This window comes from Cervus canadensis, chromosome X (assembly GCF_019320065.1).
Source record: "Cervus canadensis isolate Bull #8, Minnesota chromosome X, ASM1932006v1, whole genome shotgun sequence".
Classification (NCBI taxonomy): domain Eukaryota; kingdom Metazoa; phylum Chordata; class Mammalia; order Artiodactyla; family Cervidae; genus Cervus; species Cervus canadensis.
Window position 1 is genome coordinate 129,976,930 of NC_057419.1, and position 16,848 is coordinate 129,993,777.

Here is a 16,848-nt window from a genome sequence, read left to right on the forward strand (position 1 = left end):
AACCACTACAGAAATTTGGCCAGGATTCCAAGGGGTGTGTGTGTGAGGGGCAGTGCTGATGGGGCCATTCTGACATGTGGGAGAGAAAAAAGGTTTCTTTATATCAAAGGCCCTCTTTGGTGGGGGGGGAGGACCAAGCAGGAGCCTGGCCTCTAAAATCAGAATGCATAATCCATATTTAAGGGGCTGGTGGATTGACACAAATAAGGAATATTATAGGTGGCTTAGTGTGGGGCAGGGGAGGTGGGGAGAGCAAAGGGAATCTTTCCTGACACCTTAGATCCTTTTGCATGAGATCATCCTTATGAAAAAAGAAAGTTATTCTTGGCCAACTCCCCTCACCCCCAACTCCCACCCAGGCCCCACCCCCTGCATGCACTGATATCCAGCTCTCAACGGAGAAGGACACAACTGAAGACTGCCATTGGGCCCATAGTGGCTCAGGCGCTAGAGAAGGGCAGGGAGTGGGAAGACGTGAAGCTGCGGGGGGGGTGAGTTGCTCATCCTTGTGACCCAGAATATCTCCCCCTCCCTGTAATGATGAGCTTGCTTTTCCATAAGGGCTTTCCTTTGATTCAGAGAAGGGGCCAACCAATGAGAGAGGGGCATGCTAGATTATTTTGGGGAAGGGCTCATGCCAGGAGGGTTCACTTTTACTAGACGCCAAGTAGCCCCAGCAACCAGTGTCTCCTGTACCAGCAGCAGCTCCGGAGCTCTCGGCCACTCGCCTGCCTCTGCCGCGCCTCTGCCCACTGCACAGCCATGAGAAGGCAGCTCCGGTCCAGGAGGGCTCCGACCTTGCCTTACGGTTATCGCTACAGACTTGTGAGTCCTGGGGAGCAGAATATTTTTGCTGTCCCTTTAGAATGGGGTGGGTGGGGGTTGTGTAGGTCATGACTTATGGCTGCTTCTCTTTAGGATGGGCAGGAACAGTGAAGTTTAAGGAAGCCCAGGGTTTCAAGCGTGAGCAGTGACTCCCGGGACCCCATTGCACCCTGAATGGCTAGACTGAAGGAGGAAGCTCCTCTCCTGTGTAACAAAGATAAGGGACAGGGGAGAGGCCAGAGAATGAGGGGGCCTTCTACAATGTTTTCGTGGGAGTCTAAGAATTTGAACAGACCTTTTGGAGTCTGGGAGTAGAGGTTTCATTCCAATAGCAGGAAATGGAGCCAAGAGAGAAGGGAAGGGAAAGAGGAAATGAGAGTTGTTTGCCTACCCAGTTGTCTCAGTCCCTTTGGGTGGGAGCTTCTGAGGAACCCAGCTACTCTTTTTCTAAAGCTGAAATTCCAAGCTATAGCTAAAATCCTGGAATACTAGACAGAAGCTGGGAGCAGTCCTAGACATCGTTTCTCTAGAATACCCTCATCACTTAAAGGAGACTGCTGTGGCTCAGGGCATGGGAGGTACTGGCCATTTACTGCAGAAGCCAAAGTGAGAATGCAGGTTTCCTCATTTCTCATCCTATGCTCTTTCATATTTGCAGTATGCAACCCCCTAACCCTCCAGCACCCATGGCCTCCTGCCTGCCACCCCGCCCTGCCCAACACTCACACACCCTGCCTTCAATGTCACCACTTATCTCCAGGACGCATTAAAATTTTCTTTGAACCCAAAGTTTCCTTGCATTTACTTTGCTAGATATCATGAGTATATGCCACATGCAGTGTTTTTTTTTTTTGCTGGGAAGTATATTCTGAAATCTCCCCCAGAGAGGGCTGTGATCTGAGCCTCAGGAAGAAACAAAGCTTACTCCATTTTTCTTGGGGAATGGCCACTCCCCAGCCAGGGAGCTAAGTGGAGACTCTCAACAGCCGGCAGAGGAAGACACAAATTCTAACCCCATACCAACCTGTGGAGGGCTTCTCGGAACTTTCTAGCCACGGTTTGTAGAATCTCTCTTGATGTTCCCCAAAGTCGCTTCCGGTTCTCAGAGCAGTCACAGCCTGTAGGGCATATAAAATCATTCCTTATTTGGATTCTTTTCTCTATAATGCTGCTAAAGTGTTGTGTACGAGTTTAATTATCTGTCCCTCGTTTTGGATTTTAAATGCATCAGGGGATCTTGCTTTATCGGGAACACTTGATCATGTTTACAAAGAGAGGATTTGATGCAGTGAATAATTGTGTGCTAATGTCTCTTTTAAAATTAATCAATCGTTTGAATGTTTACAGGGTGTCACTCAATGCAGGGCACAAATTTATCTTCCGGGTCATACTGTTTGTTTATGTATTTGTTTATATGTTTATATATTTAGAGTGCTCAAAATGGAGCCATGTTCTGCCCTTCAGACTCTTTCCTTTTAGGGCAACACCACGGCCCCAGCACACACCCACTCTTCCATCTCTGCACACTCACACACACTATCACAGGAGGTCAGTGCCACTTTAGGAAACAGACAAAAACAGGCCCTCTCATTACAAAAGGATTCCCTACTGGGTTCCATTAAACACTGAGCTGCCCCCAAAGTGCCCCTCTTGTACATTGTGAGGTTCTCCTATACCTGGAAGCTGGGGCAAGGGGGAAAGATATTTGTGGTTCCTGAAGCCCAGGCAGTGTGAGAGCTGTGGGGAAATTAGCTTTGAGAAGGTTAATTCTTCCCGGGAGGGTAAAGCTTTAATGACAAGCCATCTTTAATGGGATTATCGTGAGAGCTCATATCTACAAATAAGATCAGGCAGAGGCCAAAGCCAGCTGCCTCCTCTGTGGAGCAGGGGTGGAGGGCAAGCAAAACAGGCGACTAGGAGAGAAAAGATTTTCCCGAAAATATAAAGGGAACAGAAACTCCTTCATCTTGAAATGTTACACTTCAAATTCTCCGAGATTTTCAGTTACATCAGATTCTCTGGAGGCCAGGATGACTGACTACCCACTACAGTCCGGATGAGCGCCTTGGCGAGGGCATGGTTCAGGAGTTTTCAGCCAGGCAGTCATCACTGATGTTTGTTCGGTGCCCACTGGTTACCTAGCCGCAGGCTCCATGCTGTGGAGGGCCATCAAGGAGTTAGAAAATATGGCCCCGTCCCACCTACCCCCACCCCAGGCGCTCAGAATGTAATTCTGGAGGTCAAATGGGTACCTATGTTCACACACAAGTGAAAGAGATTTAAGAACACGTATTAATCCGTTCAACATTGAGTGATGGGGGTTTATTTTCCTAAGCCTTACCCCGTGAGTCCTTGTCAAGAGTTAGAAATCTCCAGTTGTAAGCACCTTCAGCCCCTTGGGAACACAGAATCTAACACATTGCTGTGTTCTGTCAATCTGCTCAACCACCTCTCAGCTCCTGTGCTCAGAGTGGTAGGGGAGAAACATCGTTGTCAGGGATATTGCGAGACATGGGTTCAGAGACTGTCTGCTCTGTCGTGAACTAGCTGCATGATTCTGGCTACATCCTGTTGCCTCTCTGGGCCTCACGTGGACAAGTGAATCTTCAAGGTCCCCGTCAGGTCTGATACGCACGTGACATAAGACTGTACCTTTGAACAAATTAGAGAGCAATTCAAGAGTGCTTGTAATCAAGAGCTAGACAGCGTTGGGCAGACTGAATGCCGACAGTAGAGCCTTGTCATTCTGTCTCACTTTTACGGATCCTGAACAATCTAGCTCTCTGGCCTGCCCCGCCCCGCCCCCCACGTCAGCCCTTTCAGCTGAGTGTCCTCTAAACGGCCTTTGAGGAATCAGGCAGGGAGACGGCGGCATGGAGCCCCTGGCCTCTATCATTGGACACATCCCCCCAACAGGTGCACAGGCCCTGCCGCTCTTCAGACTTGGACGGCAGAGAGAAGGGAGGGTGGCCTCATTTTCTGCTGCTGCAGTGAGCCTTGGCAGACCCACAAACAGCAGAGATCCAACTCGCCAGCCTGTGGCTGGGAGGCATTTGAAATACCATTTGGTGAAGTCTGGGTTTTTCTCTTTTTTTGTTTGATTTTCTTAGAACCACTTGGAGAAGATTACAGTTTCAGATCTCAAGTAATGGCTGCAATCAGTCAATCAACAAATATGTGCTGAGCATTTCCTACGTGCCCAGATTTCTGCCAAGGGTATGGGCTTGGGGGTGGGGAAGACGAAGGCAATATCAGTTGCCGTCCCAGCCCTCAGGTGGTCTGTCCAACCTGCTTCTGGCAGGCAGAGGTTCCAGCATGGGCAATAGTCAGAGAAGCAGCAAAGAACTGCACCCCCAATCTCTTGTTTCTGTGGGGAAGACAGTCTAAGTTTTGAGGAGGGGTACAGCAGCTGGCTTTTCCTCCTGATGTCTATTCCAAGCTATTTTTAGCCACAACTTAGGATGGTGAGGGTGAGCAGCTGAAAGCATCCAGGGTGTTAGGACAAAGCTGCCTTGGACTGAGAATGTGCCATCACAGACACAAGTGTCTAAAACTCCCCCATCATCCAGTGTTGAGCTCAGTCTGCCCTGACAGGCCAAAGTTAACGGGAAGCCATGGCCCCAGGACACAGTAATGACATGAACAGTCCTAGGGGAACAGCCCAAATGCCTGCAGCCGAGAATAACACTTGCACCTCTATGGAAAGAATATTGGGTCAAAATGGGTCATAGAAAGGATATTTCCTGCAAGAGAACAGAGAGAAAGAAATCTGCCTCTTGTAACAACAGGTATGTTTCTGGGTAAGTGGACATCTGAAGCATCTCCAAATATTGAGTTGTTTTTCATTTATTTCGGCTGGTGGGATGTGCCATGGGAAATTTTCTTTTCCAAAAAAAGGGGTTGTGTGTTGTCACTGTTTCAGGATGATCAGGATGAAGTGAACCAGAACTACTTAGCAGATGAAGAGGAAGAAGCAGAAGAGGAGGCTAGGGTGATGGTGGTACCTGATTTGGAGGAGGAGGAGGAAGAAGAGGAGGAGAAAGAAGAGGATGAAAAGGAGGAGGAAGAGAGTCACAGTCAGGAAACCGACAGTGCCTGGTGGCGGAAACTGCAGATTGTGAATGAATACCTGTGGGATCCGGAGAAAAGGACGTCTCTGGCCCGAACAGGTCAGAGTTGGAGTAAGTCCCAGTGGTCCCAATGCCCCAGTCGGGTGTCCTTTGCTTTCGGCTTGGCGTCCAGAACTCCTTTACCACACGTTGGATGGGCTTGTCTGCAAACTTCTCTTAGCTCTTCACGTAACCGGATCAACGCCTAGGGAAATAACGGGCAGATCTCATCAGGACAAACTCCAAGTGGGTGAACAGATGATTGTGTAGCTGAAATCCACTGGGCTCAACAGCATTTTGTAGTGCAGAGAGACAGTAAGAATGAGTTGAAAAAGCACAGATTTTACGGAAGCCCCAGCCCTGTCATTTATCATTTATCGTTTATCCTCTCTGAGCCTCAGTTTCCTCACCTGCTGAATGAGGGAAGCAGTATCTCCCTTTCTCTCTCACAGGAGCAGCCTGAGACTCCGATAAGATATGAACATGGTAAAATCGAAAGTATTACGCAGAAGACTATTCCTAGGATACGAGACTGAGGTCCCTGCTAACCTGACCAAGGGTTTGTACGGTCTCATCATTTCACCCCGTAATGTCAGAGAAGGATAGCCAGGGCTGCCGCTGGCCCCAGGTTGTGGGTACTCTACGGCTCCAGGGTGTTTGGAGAGAAATGGGTTAAAGGGATCATTTCTAGTGATTTAAGCCCAAGCTCCTGTATCTCTTGATCCATGGCAGAACTGCAGTCCACATGCAGCCACCGTGTTACTTCACAGCTTCCCCAGCACTCCTCTCCCAGGGTCCCTCCTACTCACCTCTTGAACTCTTAATGCTGATCCTTCTCAGGAGACTTAGCTTGCGGTAAAATTCACACTCGCCACACTCTCTGCACATCCCAGGAAAAGAGCAGCTGCTGGTCTGAACTCAGTTAACCCATGGAAGGAAAAACAGATAAGTCTATGGATGAAATAAGAGTCCCCCAGTGCCAAGAATCTACATTGCTGAAGTCGACATTCATGCCTTCTAAAGGCCCCTTTAACTGAGAATTCTCTCCTTTGTAGCTGATGTTTCTAGTTCAGCTCAGTCAGGGTGAAACGGCCAGCCCCGCTTCCTGGAATTGGGAATAGCAGGGGTGGGGCCCCAAACAACACCCACCTCCATTCACCCCTCTTCAGTTCCCAGCCCCACCCCTGCCCATCCCTCGAACTCTCAACTCTCGACTGGAACAAATGTACCTTTCAAGGAACATTCCGACATTCTGGAAGCTGCAGACAAATGCAGGACACTCGCTGGGGCTCTAAAGGGGGCACAGCTGTCTCTGGCTTGCCTAAAGAGGACTGGAAAAACAGGCCTTGTGAAATGCAAGTGTGGTTCTGGGAGAGGAAGCCCTGCGTTAACCCTTAAACAGCCATTGGAACTTAACCAGATGAGCTGACCCAAACTGTGCCTGCAGAGAAGAATCCATAAGCCAATACGAGGGGACAAGAGAGGAAGGTTCGAGTGTCCAGGGGAGATGTGGCAGTGGGGACACTGCATATCCAGGCCTCTGGGAAGCGGGTCTCAGAAGGCTAACCCTGGGCAAACGGCAAATTGTGATGTTAATGCCCAGGTCACCACATGCCTTGCTGTCTTCTTGCTTGAGAACTAGGTGCCAATTAAGCACTTACTAACCCTATCCAGCCTGGACATCAACATGACAGACATATTCACCTAGACTGTTATTATATTCTGGGCTTTTCCTCTTATAGCTGGGCAACTTCTATTCATAGGAGCTATGTTATTTTATTGGGTACTGACCAGAAGTCTATGAGGTAGTAATATTATTGTCCCCATTTTACAAATGCAGAAACTGAGGCTTAGAGAGGGTAAGTAACTCACCTAAAGTCACACAGTTATTAAGCGGCAGGACTGGGATTCAAACCCAGGTTGGATGAACACTGGAGTTCCTTCTCTTGCCAGAACACCACACTGACTTCATGAACTCTAGCAGTGAGCAAGGCCCTGATGGGTAGGGCCTCGGGACCTGATGGGATGTTTTAGTGGAAGGACTGAAGAGTTGGGATTGCAGGTATCTTGTCTATTCAAGATATAATTGTCTATCCAGGCTTGGGTGGGGCATTCAGGGGCGAACCCTGGATTACCTAGAGGAGCAGCCCAAGTAAAATTTGGATATTTGGAGCAGAAAAGGTTGGAGGGATCAATGGGTTCAGGTGGGTACAGTGCTTGGTTTTGCCGGGGGTGGGGGTGGTGCAGTGTAGCTGAGACAGCCTATCACAGGCTCCAGGGCAGAGACTCCTGGGCAAAGCTGAGGGGACGCATTGCTAGTGCCATTCTCCCATCTACAGCTTCCCGGCCACACATCCTGAGCAAGAAGGAAGACGTCTCCAGGGGAATGTAGCTGTCTTCTATTGCTTTCCTTTCATCCATGAAACTGAGCCTTCTGGTCCCCCAGGATGGTTCCAGCTGTGGATGGGTTGCCAGGATGAGGACAGAGGAGGGGGCACAGGGCACATCCCATCAGGCCAGCCAGTGGGCAGCAGCCAGGTGCCACAGGCACACGAGGTGCTGCTGTGTCTTCTCCGGGGACTCCAACTGAAGTGAGGTGTTTATATTCCAGCTCCGCTTTAGTGCATCTTAGAAAACATAAAGGTTCACCTCCAGTGAAATTCCTAAGGAATTTTTTTTCCTCCTTTTCCCGACGCTTTTTGGGGGCTGTTAATTTTATTTGGTTCATGGTTCAATTTAAAAATTGACATTTGGATTTGGTTTGGGGTACAGCAGAGTTAGGTAGTTTGTTCCGGTTTCCAGCTCATGATATGGTTCAAATCCATAATTCTGACATCATGTCACTGCTGTGAGCAGAGTTGGATGCTATTTTCTGAGACAGCCCCAAAGAGGGGCATGCTTATTCACTCATTCTGTGCTGCCTAATCCCGGGGAAAACCTGGTCCTGATCCAGCCCACAGAGGAAGAATTCATACAACTGTGCCTCTGGAAACTATGGTAATAATAATAATGACAGTGATGAAGAGTGTCATATATAGAGCACTGAGTGTCTGCCAGGCCCTGTGCTATGCTATTTATATGCATTATTCAATGTTAAGAAGTCAGTACTATTATTATCCTCATTTTACAGATGAGGAAATTGAGGCCCAGAGAGGTAGATAGCATGTCTAACATTCAACAGCTAGGAAGTGGTAGCATCAGCACAGGATGGAAGGAGAGGCTGAATTTCAAATATTGTTAGGGACATAGATCAGAATATGAGGGAAGTGCTAAACTTATCACCGTTTTATCTGCAAGGAATCAGGGGGTGCCCAAAGGTTCTATATCTTGCCCAAGTGCACAGTTAGAGCTCACAGGTGGCAGGCATCAGTAAGTACAGTTGCCCCCTCCTTCCTTCCCCATCCTGTGTTAGTGTTCTTTTTGAAATCAGAGTCACTTAAACTTTTGCCAAACATGAATAAGATTTGAAGTACATAAAGTGAAACCTTGCTTTGCCTTCAATAGAGTCAGGTTCAGTGGAAATGAGTCAAAAGTTTGAATTATGGACTATGTGAAAAGAAATGCTGTTTTCATCACTTGCAAATATATATAATCACCGGAACCAAGTGGCTAGAACTCTTTAGGACACCTGCTTTAATGAATAGCAGAGAATGATTTGTACGTAGGACATTGACCATAGCCCAGAGGACTCCCAAGCAATTTGCCCTCTGCAGTACTTTAAACTCTGTTCCCCTGTAATCTCGTTCATGGTCATCATTTGCTCAGCAAGCCCTTCCATCGGAGGTGCTGTAAAGGTAAAACTGCAGTCAGACCTCTGACACAATTCTCACCAATTTCAAATCGGTGACATCTGAATAAACAAGGACATACTGAGTCTGGGGAATTACAAAAAAAGCCATGTCACGTGTTTGCGCTGGTTCTGATTTATAAGTTCAAATGCAGATGCAGGGCTTATTGGCCAGCACTGACCACCCTCATCTCTGATTTTTCTGCAGGCCTGATCTTAGTCATTTACTTCTTCTTCTATGCCTCCCTGGCTGCTGTGATCACTCTCTGCATGTACACGCTATTTCTGACCATCAGTCCTTACATGCCGACTTTCACTGAGAGGGTGAAGCCTCCTGGTGAGTGCCCAAATACCCTGAGCTGTCCGAACACCCTGGACAGAAATCTGCTTGCACGGCATGTTCAGCCTCAATTAACTTTGGCTCTTCCCGGTAATGACTTAGGGATTCAATTATTAGGAGTAAAAGTAAAATGGTACTTGGCAGATTATGGTCCTTTTCATTTTGATTGCCTGGGAGGGGGTTGGGGGGAATGGTTTCATGGGAATTGATACAAAAAATTATCTCAAGAATGGGTTAATATATCCAAGACTTGTTTTCATTGCCAGGAGTTATGATCAGACCCTTCGCCCATAGCCTTAACTTCAACTTCAACGTTTCTGAACCTGACACTTGGCAGCATTATGTGATTAGTCTAAATGGGTTTCTCCAGGGTAAGTGCCTCTGAATGGTGAGAATATCTTTGGAAAGGTGATCGGTGGGAACTAAAAAATCACTTGGCTCTGAAATCCCAGTCTTAACTAACACTGCCCATTCTGGTTTTTCCTTACCTTGCGTCCCCCTCAGCACCTGTAGATACAATCAAAAGTGCTGTAGTTAAAAAAAAAAAAAGTACTGTAGTTTGTGACTGTATGTTGCCTTAAAGTATATAAGCCAAAGATGGTAAGTTATATGCTTATATGAAAGCATATAAGCCAGTAAGGTGATAAGTTTATTAGGACAGAGAACTTGCTTTCTCTTCTGGAATACCCTAGAGCACCTAGTTATGTCCTGGACATATCCAGATGGCTCAATAATGATCAATTATAAAAGATAATTCCGGGGAGGGGGCGGGTGGTGATGAGAGAAGGAGAGTGTTCTCCAGAACAGGAAAACTCTTACCTCTTGTGTTTTCTCAAGGTGAGAGAATTCATTTCTTGGAGAGGATCCATCTTAAAGGATGATCCATCTTAAAGAGCCTTTATTTAAGGCTCTTTATTTAAATAGCAGTCCAAAAGGGAGTTGGAGGACAAACCTCTGGGTGGCAGTCACTCCAACATTTTGATAGCAAGTGTTTTCAAGATGCCTACCTCTATAGTATCATCAGATAATGTTTTCAGGGGCAAATGAATGGCTTTCTAAGAAGTCCTTACACAGGGTGAAAACTGAGGTAGCAACTTGGTTAAGTTTAAACATAGAGCCCACAATCTCTGTATTTCTCCAGCTATCAAGGTAAATCCATGGGTTAACTGCACCTATTTTTAGTGGGGGAAAAGCCAGTTAGACTGGTTTGGTTGTCCTGGCCTGGCTGAAGCCCAGTGATGGGGGTGGCCTACAGAACAGGCACTGAACTAAGAGGATTGTCTTAAGTGATAGGAAGTGTTATTTAAATGCATAAATGTTGTCACTGAACTTTAACCCTGCATCTCAGAGTCTATTGTCCCCAGTTTACAAATGGGGGAATTGAGGCTCAGAAAGGGGAAGAAACCTGATCAAAGTCTTCCAGTAGCCGAACCAGTGTTTCAATTTAAACCCTTGTTTCTGTTCTTGACACCCTTGCTACTCAAAATGTGATCCAGGAACCAGCAACATCAGTATCATTTGGGAGTTTGCTGGAAAGGGAGAATCTCAGGCCCCACACAGACCTGCTGAATAAGGATCTGCAGGTGGTCTTTACACCCTTTAAAGCTTGAGAAGTGCTGCTTTTCACAATTCTTTTCTGCTGCCATATGACCAGGAATTAGAAACTCAGCTTTGTATCAGTGTCATCTTGATTAAGTCTGAGATTCAGAATCCTCACCTGTAAAATGACAGAGGCATGGTTCTTTTTGAATCCATGGAGTCCCATTTTTGGCTCCCCAAAATGTTTTGGGCATCATAGCCAGCACAGTATCTTCTCTTCTTTCAAAATGCTTGTGAGCGATTGCAAATGTACTATCAGAATCTCTGCTAAGGAAATTCCTCTGAGAAGACAGAAGATGCAGAAATATCAATTCTGACCTGATGACAGAGGTGGGAAACATTAGGAAAAGCATTGGGTTCTTTAGTTCCTAAGTGTAGATAATATGCCCTGTTTAAAAGGAACACATCTCTGAAATAGACATCCCAGAGTATCAATTTCATTCCTGTGAGGACAGAGATTTTGCAATAAGGGTCATGCTCATGTCACATTATTTTTAAAGGAACACCCTCAAGAGAAACAAAGAACACGTGATTAGAGTTTCTATTTAGAAAGTTATTTGAACATAGTTCTTGTTCTTCAAAAAAAGATTAAAAAAAGAGAGAGATTAAAACAAAACCTTGAATTGAATGTAGACTTGTCAAAGGAAAAATAAAAGCTTAGCCATAACTGAAATAGATTTAAAATTCCCAGTTGCTTCTAATATCAAGCCCAAGTCACAGTCTGTCTAGATAAGGGTCCAGCAATACTTTTGGAGTTTTACCTCTGGTGGCACAATCTCCTCTGAAAAACTGAGCTACTTGGAACATAAATGCATGGAGGTAGGATCTAATAGGAGTAACTGGATTTCATCATTGAGAACCAAACTGGGAATAATGTCGTTATTTCTAAAGCCCAGTTCTATGGTATCTAGTAGCCCAGTCAGCTCACACACAGACCTTTTCAGCCTGATACCTATACCTTGAAAGTGAAAGTGAAAGTTGCTCAGTCGTGTCTGACTCTTTGCGACCCCATGGACCCCAGTCCGTGGAATTCTCCAGGCCAGAATACTGGAGTGGGTAGCCTTTCTCTTCTCCAGGGTATCTTCCCAACCCAGGGATCGAACCCAGGTCTCCCGCATTGCAAGCAGATTCTTTACCAACTGAGCTATCAGGGAAGCCATGTGTACCTTGGACACATGCTAAATTCCACGCAAGGGAAAGGGACACTAACTCTGAGTCCCTTGGGTCTCAGCAGACAAGACCTCACCCCCTCACCCTCTCAGTGGAGACCCTACGTTTGTCATTGTTTCCTGTCTTTCAGCCTAAGTTTCTATTTTTCAGTGCTAACTTCCCTCTATAAAGAATGAGGAGCTGGTTTATTTCCTCCTCTTCTTCCTCCTGCTTCCTCCTGTTTCACAACACACAGTTTTCACGTTCTCGCATTGGGTGCCTCTGATCAACCTCAAAGAGAGGTTTCCTAGACTGAACTTAAAGAGATATAACCCCCGTGCTTTGCCTCTATGTATATCCCATGCCTCGATATGACTCAATCCTTCTTCCAAAATCCGCCTACTATGCGCCTCTTCCTCTCCCAGAAGTATTAATAGAAGAGGCAGCCCTCCATGTTTACAATTTACCATGTCAGAAAAGAAATAATGGAAAATAGAGAAGAGTTATAGAGTGACAAACATAATATAATCCAGAGACGGATATGGAAAAAGTTCCAAGAGAATGAGAAGCAAGGGGACAGGCAATCCAAGTGGACTAGGGGGACTAGCCCAGAAGGCTTCATGGAGAGATGTTGTTGATGAAGGGCCTGGAGCCCCTGATGCCAGGTCACAGGGTCTAAGACAGACTGAGTGGGCTTTCAGAGGAGCACAAGTAAGCTGGGGAAAGGAAACCAGGGAGGAGAACTACTGAAAACCTGGCCCTCTCTGCAGCACCTAACATGACCCTTTGCCACCCCCACATGCTTTAGGTTACAATGACAGTCTTCAAGAGGAAATGAATGTAGACTGTCCCCCCGGCCAGTACTTCATCCAAGACGGTGATGAGGATGAAGACAAGAAGGCCTGCCAATTTAAGCGCTCCTTCCTGAAGAACTGCTCTGGCCTGGAAGACCCAACTTTTGGCTACTCTACTGGACAGCCTTGCATCCTTCTAAAGATGAACCGGGTATATTGGCCCATGATACTCTGGCAATGAAAAGTGGATGAGTTGGGTAGGAGGGCTCTGGCCACTCCATGTCTCTTGGGTTCTGTCTTCACACACTGTTAAGCTTGGTCATTTTTACCAAAAGCATCAGTAATACAAACAACTGGATAAACCTACCGAGTAATAATTCCTTTTCTCCCTGAATACTTTCTATTTGGATTCTTCTCCAGCACCCCTGAACCTGCCCTTGGATGCCTGTATAAGGAATGAGATCTTGAGCTGTTTGGCACAGGGGACTGACATGAAGGTGGTGTGGGGGGGCAATTCTTCTATCACGAGAAATGCATTTTCCTCCTCTCCTGCCATGCCTTGGGGTGGCAGAGCCTTATCAGGCATGCTCTCCTTTTGACACCAGTCTGTTCTTTACACCTTCAGGATAATCTTGCTGCAGTTAACATTGTATGAATATCAGCCACAAATAAAACAAGGAGTAAGCTGAGCTGTGTAGCTCTAAAGATATTTTGCATCTGCTGCTTTCTGTAACATTTCTGAGAGGACAAATAGATCAAGTTTGTGCCTAAAGAAGTGATGACTCTAGGGGGAATTTAGAAAAGCCCCACTTTTTGACTGTCAAATCTGTTAATCTTTTTTCTTTTGCTAGATTGTTGGCTTTCGTCCTGAGCGTGGAGACCCTGTGAAGGTTTCCTGCAAAGTTCAGGTAAAGTGCCCTTTTGAATAAGTACTGTTAGCACATCTGTTTCGTGCAAAAAGGTGGGTCATCTCTTCCAAGGGCTTTACCATGGACAGTTGGCTAAGGGTCAGGGAAAGGGTTAATCTTTTCATAACTGGCCTCCATTTATACCTTCAGTCCTCCCTGTTTCCAGAAAGCATTCCATTCATGTGTATTTGTGTGTGTAGTGTTTGTGTGTGTGCGTGTGTGTGCTGATTTATACCTGTGAAAGCCAAGGACTGAACCTCAGCTAAGGGCCACGGCAGGGAACAACAATGTGCCAAGTCATTAATTGGGATTCTGTTTACACTTTTGCTTTTAGCTCTAATTACTTGTTTCTTTGAACTAAACAAGCGGCTATCATTAGAGTCATTAGTCCCTGCTTTTAAAACTGAATTTCACTTTTTGCAGCAATGACCAGTGGCACTGGGTGTTGCAATAACAAATGACTACAAAGGAAGTATAAACAGAACTCCATTAATATGCTAATTAACTGTCCTTCAAGGGACCATTAACTCCTATCTCATCTGTGCCAATTAGCTCCCTTGTAGGAAAAAGCCCTAGATCTTGGGTTTGCTTCTTAAACTGGCAGTAGCTGCCTCCTGTTTGCTAACAGCCACTGTACCCCCAGTCCTGGGCAGATGTCTTACAAATAAGTGAAGCCAGGGAATCCCATTCTCAGTACCAGAAATGCCACTCAAAACTCCAGTCTTGATGGTGGCAGATCAGAAAGCAGCAAAAGGTGGCATTTATTCAGCAGTAGTTCACATTCAGCAAGAATTTATGAATCACTTATTAAGTACCAGGTACTCTGCCTGGTGTTGGGAGTGCCAAGATAAATATGAATCTGCCTCTGAAATCAAGGCAGTCAAGTAATACAGATGCAGTGGGGACATAAAAGAAGGAAAGGTTAGTTCCACATGGGAGGTGATGACACTGAAGATGAGCTTTGAAAGGTCAGGCCATGCTTGCCCAGTGACCAAGGTAGGAAGGACATTCATTTTGTTCACATATACGTGAGCATGTATAAATATACACACATGAGAGGTATGACTACAAATGGTGGAATTGATTCCACACACCATTCACCAAAAATAAATTTCATTACTTTTTAGAATATATAAATAAACCATGAAGACGAACTCAGTCTTAAACTAGCATAGTAATTGGATTGAGTCCTGCTTAGAGTTCCCTAAGGAGATCAAACCAGTCAATCCTAAAGGAAATCAGTCCTGAATATTCATTGGAAGGACTGATACTGAAGCTGAAACTCCAACACTTTGGCCACCTGATGGGAAGAACAGACTCATTGGAAAAGACCCTGATGCTGGGAAAGATTGACGGTGGGAGAAGGGGACGACAGAGGATGAGATGGTTGGATGGCATCACCAAACTCGATGGCCGTGAGTTTGAGCAAGCTCCAGGAGTTGGTGATGGACAGGGAAGCCTGGTGTGCTGCAGTCCATGGGGTCACAAAGAGTCAGACATGACTGAGCGACTGAAATGAACTGAGAGTTCCCTAGTGGAAGTCATTCATTTTTCAGCTTACATCAAACCTTGCTGAGAACTGTCTTAAAAAAAATTGAGTCATTATACATTCTATAATAATCAACACTGGTCAAATCCACACCCACTTGTGGAAGTCAAGCAGGATGAGGTAATTACTAGAATAAATTAAGGAGAGTTCAGTTTATACTAAGCCATTATAGTATATTGATAGAAGTAATCACACGACCTGAGTGAGTGATTTGCTAGTAGTGATTCACTATTTGTCTCTTACTAACCTCCAGACCTTGACTATCTAGGACAAACCTAACGCATGGGCAGAAAGCCCTGCCTGACATACTATGATGAGGGTCAGTTCAGTTCAGTTGCTCAGTTGTGTCCGACTCTTTGTGACCCCATGTGAAGCATGCCAGGCTTCCCTGTCCATCACCAACTCCCAGAGCTTACTCAAACTCATGTCCATCAGGTTGGTGGACCATCTTCTGTCGTCCCCTTCTCCTCCTGCCCTCAATCTTTCCCAGCATTAGGGTCATTTCCAGTGAGTCAGTTCTTCCCATCAGGTGACTAAAGTATTGGAGTTTCAGCTTCAGCATCAGTCCCTCCAATGAATATTCAGGACTGATTTCCTTTAGGATGGACTGGTTTGATCTTCTTGCACCCCAAGGGACTCTCAAGAGTCTCCTCTAACACCACAGTTCAAAAGCATCAATTCTTCGGTGCTCAGCTTTCTTTATGGTCCAACTCTCAACATCCGTACATGACTACTAGAAAAACCATAGCTTTGACTAGTGGACCTTTGTTGGCAAAGTAATGTCTCTGCTTTTTAATATGCTGTCTAAGTTGGTCATAGCTTTTCTTCCAAGGAGCAAGCGTCTTTTAATTTCATGGTTGCAGGCACCATCTGCAGTGATTTTGGAGCCCAAGAAAATAAAATCTCTCACTATTTCCATTGTTTCCCCATCTATTTGCCATGACGTGATGAGACCGGATGCCATGATCTTAGTTTTCTGAATGTTGAGCTTTAAGCCAACTTTTTCACTCTCCTCTTTCACTTTCATCAAGAGGCTCTTTAGTTCTTCTTCACTTTCTGCCATAAGGGTGGTGTCGTCTGCATATCTGAGGTTATTGATATTTCTCCTGGCAATCTTGATTCCAGCTTGTGCTTTATCCAGCCCGGCATTTCACATGATGTACTCTACATAGAAGTTAAATGAGGGTGGACTTGTTTATTTAATCATTCCCCCTTTGCTTATCCTCCTGACCCCACCCCCTGTAATGAAGGCCCTCAGGGAATGTGGTCAGAGACGCGCGTTTAGGTGAACCACGTCCAGACTGTGCCCCTGTGCCCCTCCTGGTTTGACCTCCCCCAGAATTGAGCACACACGTGCATGGTGCTGTAGAGTGAGATTTACAGAGCATGTTCTAATTTACACCTGCCTCGGCTCCAGAGTCCAAGGCTGGGTGCCAGGTCCAGTATGATTCTTTGCAGACGGGCTGGCATGGTAGGCCCTCTTGCCAGAGCAACACCAGGTACTGCAAGCCCTTTGGAGCCCCTCGGAGCCCTTCCGCCTGAGTCTCCTAGGAGCCAGCACAGAGCTACACTGAGAACCTTCAGCCTCCCATGGTCTGGGCCTTCTATTCAGAATTCTTTGAACTGCAAAGCCAAAACCCAGTCTCTCCCTGGAAACATTCCTCTGGCAATAAGTCTGGCCTGAGCTATGCCTCACTCTGCTTTCCTGATCTTCCTGAGATGGACACACACAGTGTTTCCACCTGGGCCTCAGGCCCCTTTAGCTCAGGCTCCAACTCAGGGACCCAG

The 16,848-nt window shown here is 46.1% G+C and overlaps 1 protein-coding gene across 5 annotated transcripts in view; it reads left to right on the forward strand.

Moving 5' to 3' along the window:
- The first annotated feature begins 414 nt into the window (after positions 1–414).
- Positions 415–16,848, forward strand: part of ATP1B4 (ATPase Na+/K+ transporting family member beta 4) — a 38,736-nt gene continuing 22,302 nt past the window's right edge. For 2 of the 5 annotated variants that reach the window (XM_043458829.1, XM_043458826.1), the window contains exons 1-6: positions 417–825; positions 4,748–5,006; positions 8,930–9,058; positions 9,328–9,432; positions 12,618–12,814; positions 13,455–13,511. In XM_043458829.1, coding sequence (XP_043314764.1) covers positions 763–825; positions 4,748–5,006; positions 8,930–9,058; positions 9,328–9,432; positions 12,618–12,814; positions 13,455–13,511 — 810 coding nt within the window. In that variant the 5' untranslated portion in view covers positions 417–762. Of the gene's footprint in view, positions 826–4,747; positions 5,007–8,929; positions 9,059–9,327; positions 9,433–12,617; positions 12,815–13,454; positions 13,512–16,848 lie in introns of all 5 variants that reach the window. The other 3 variants (XM_043458828.1, XM_043458831.1, XM_043458827.1) reach the window with 3 other exon arrangements.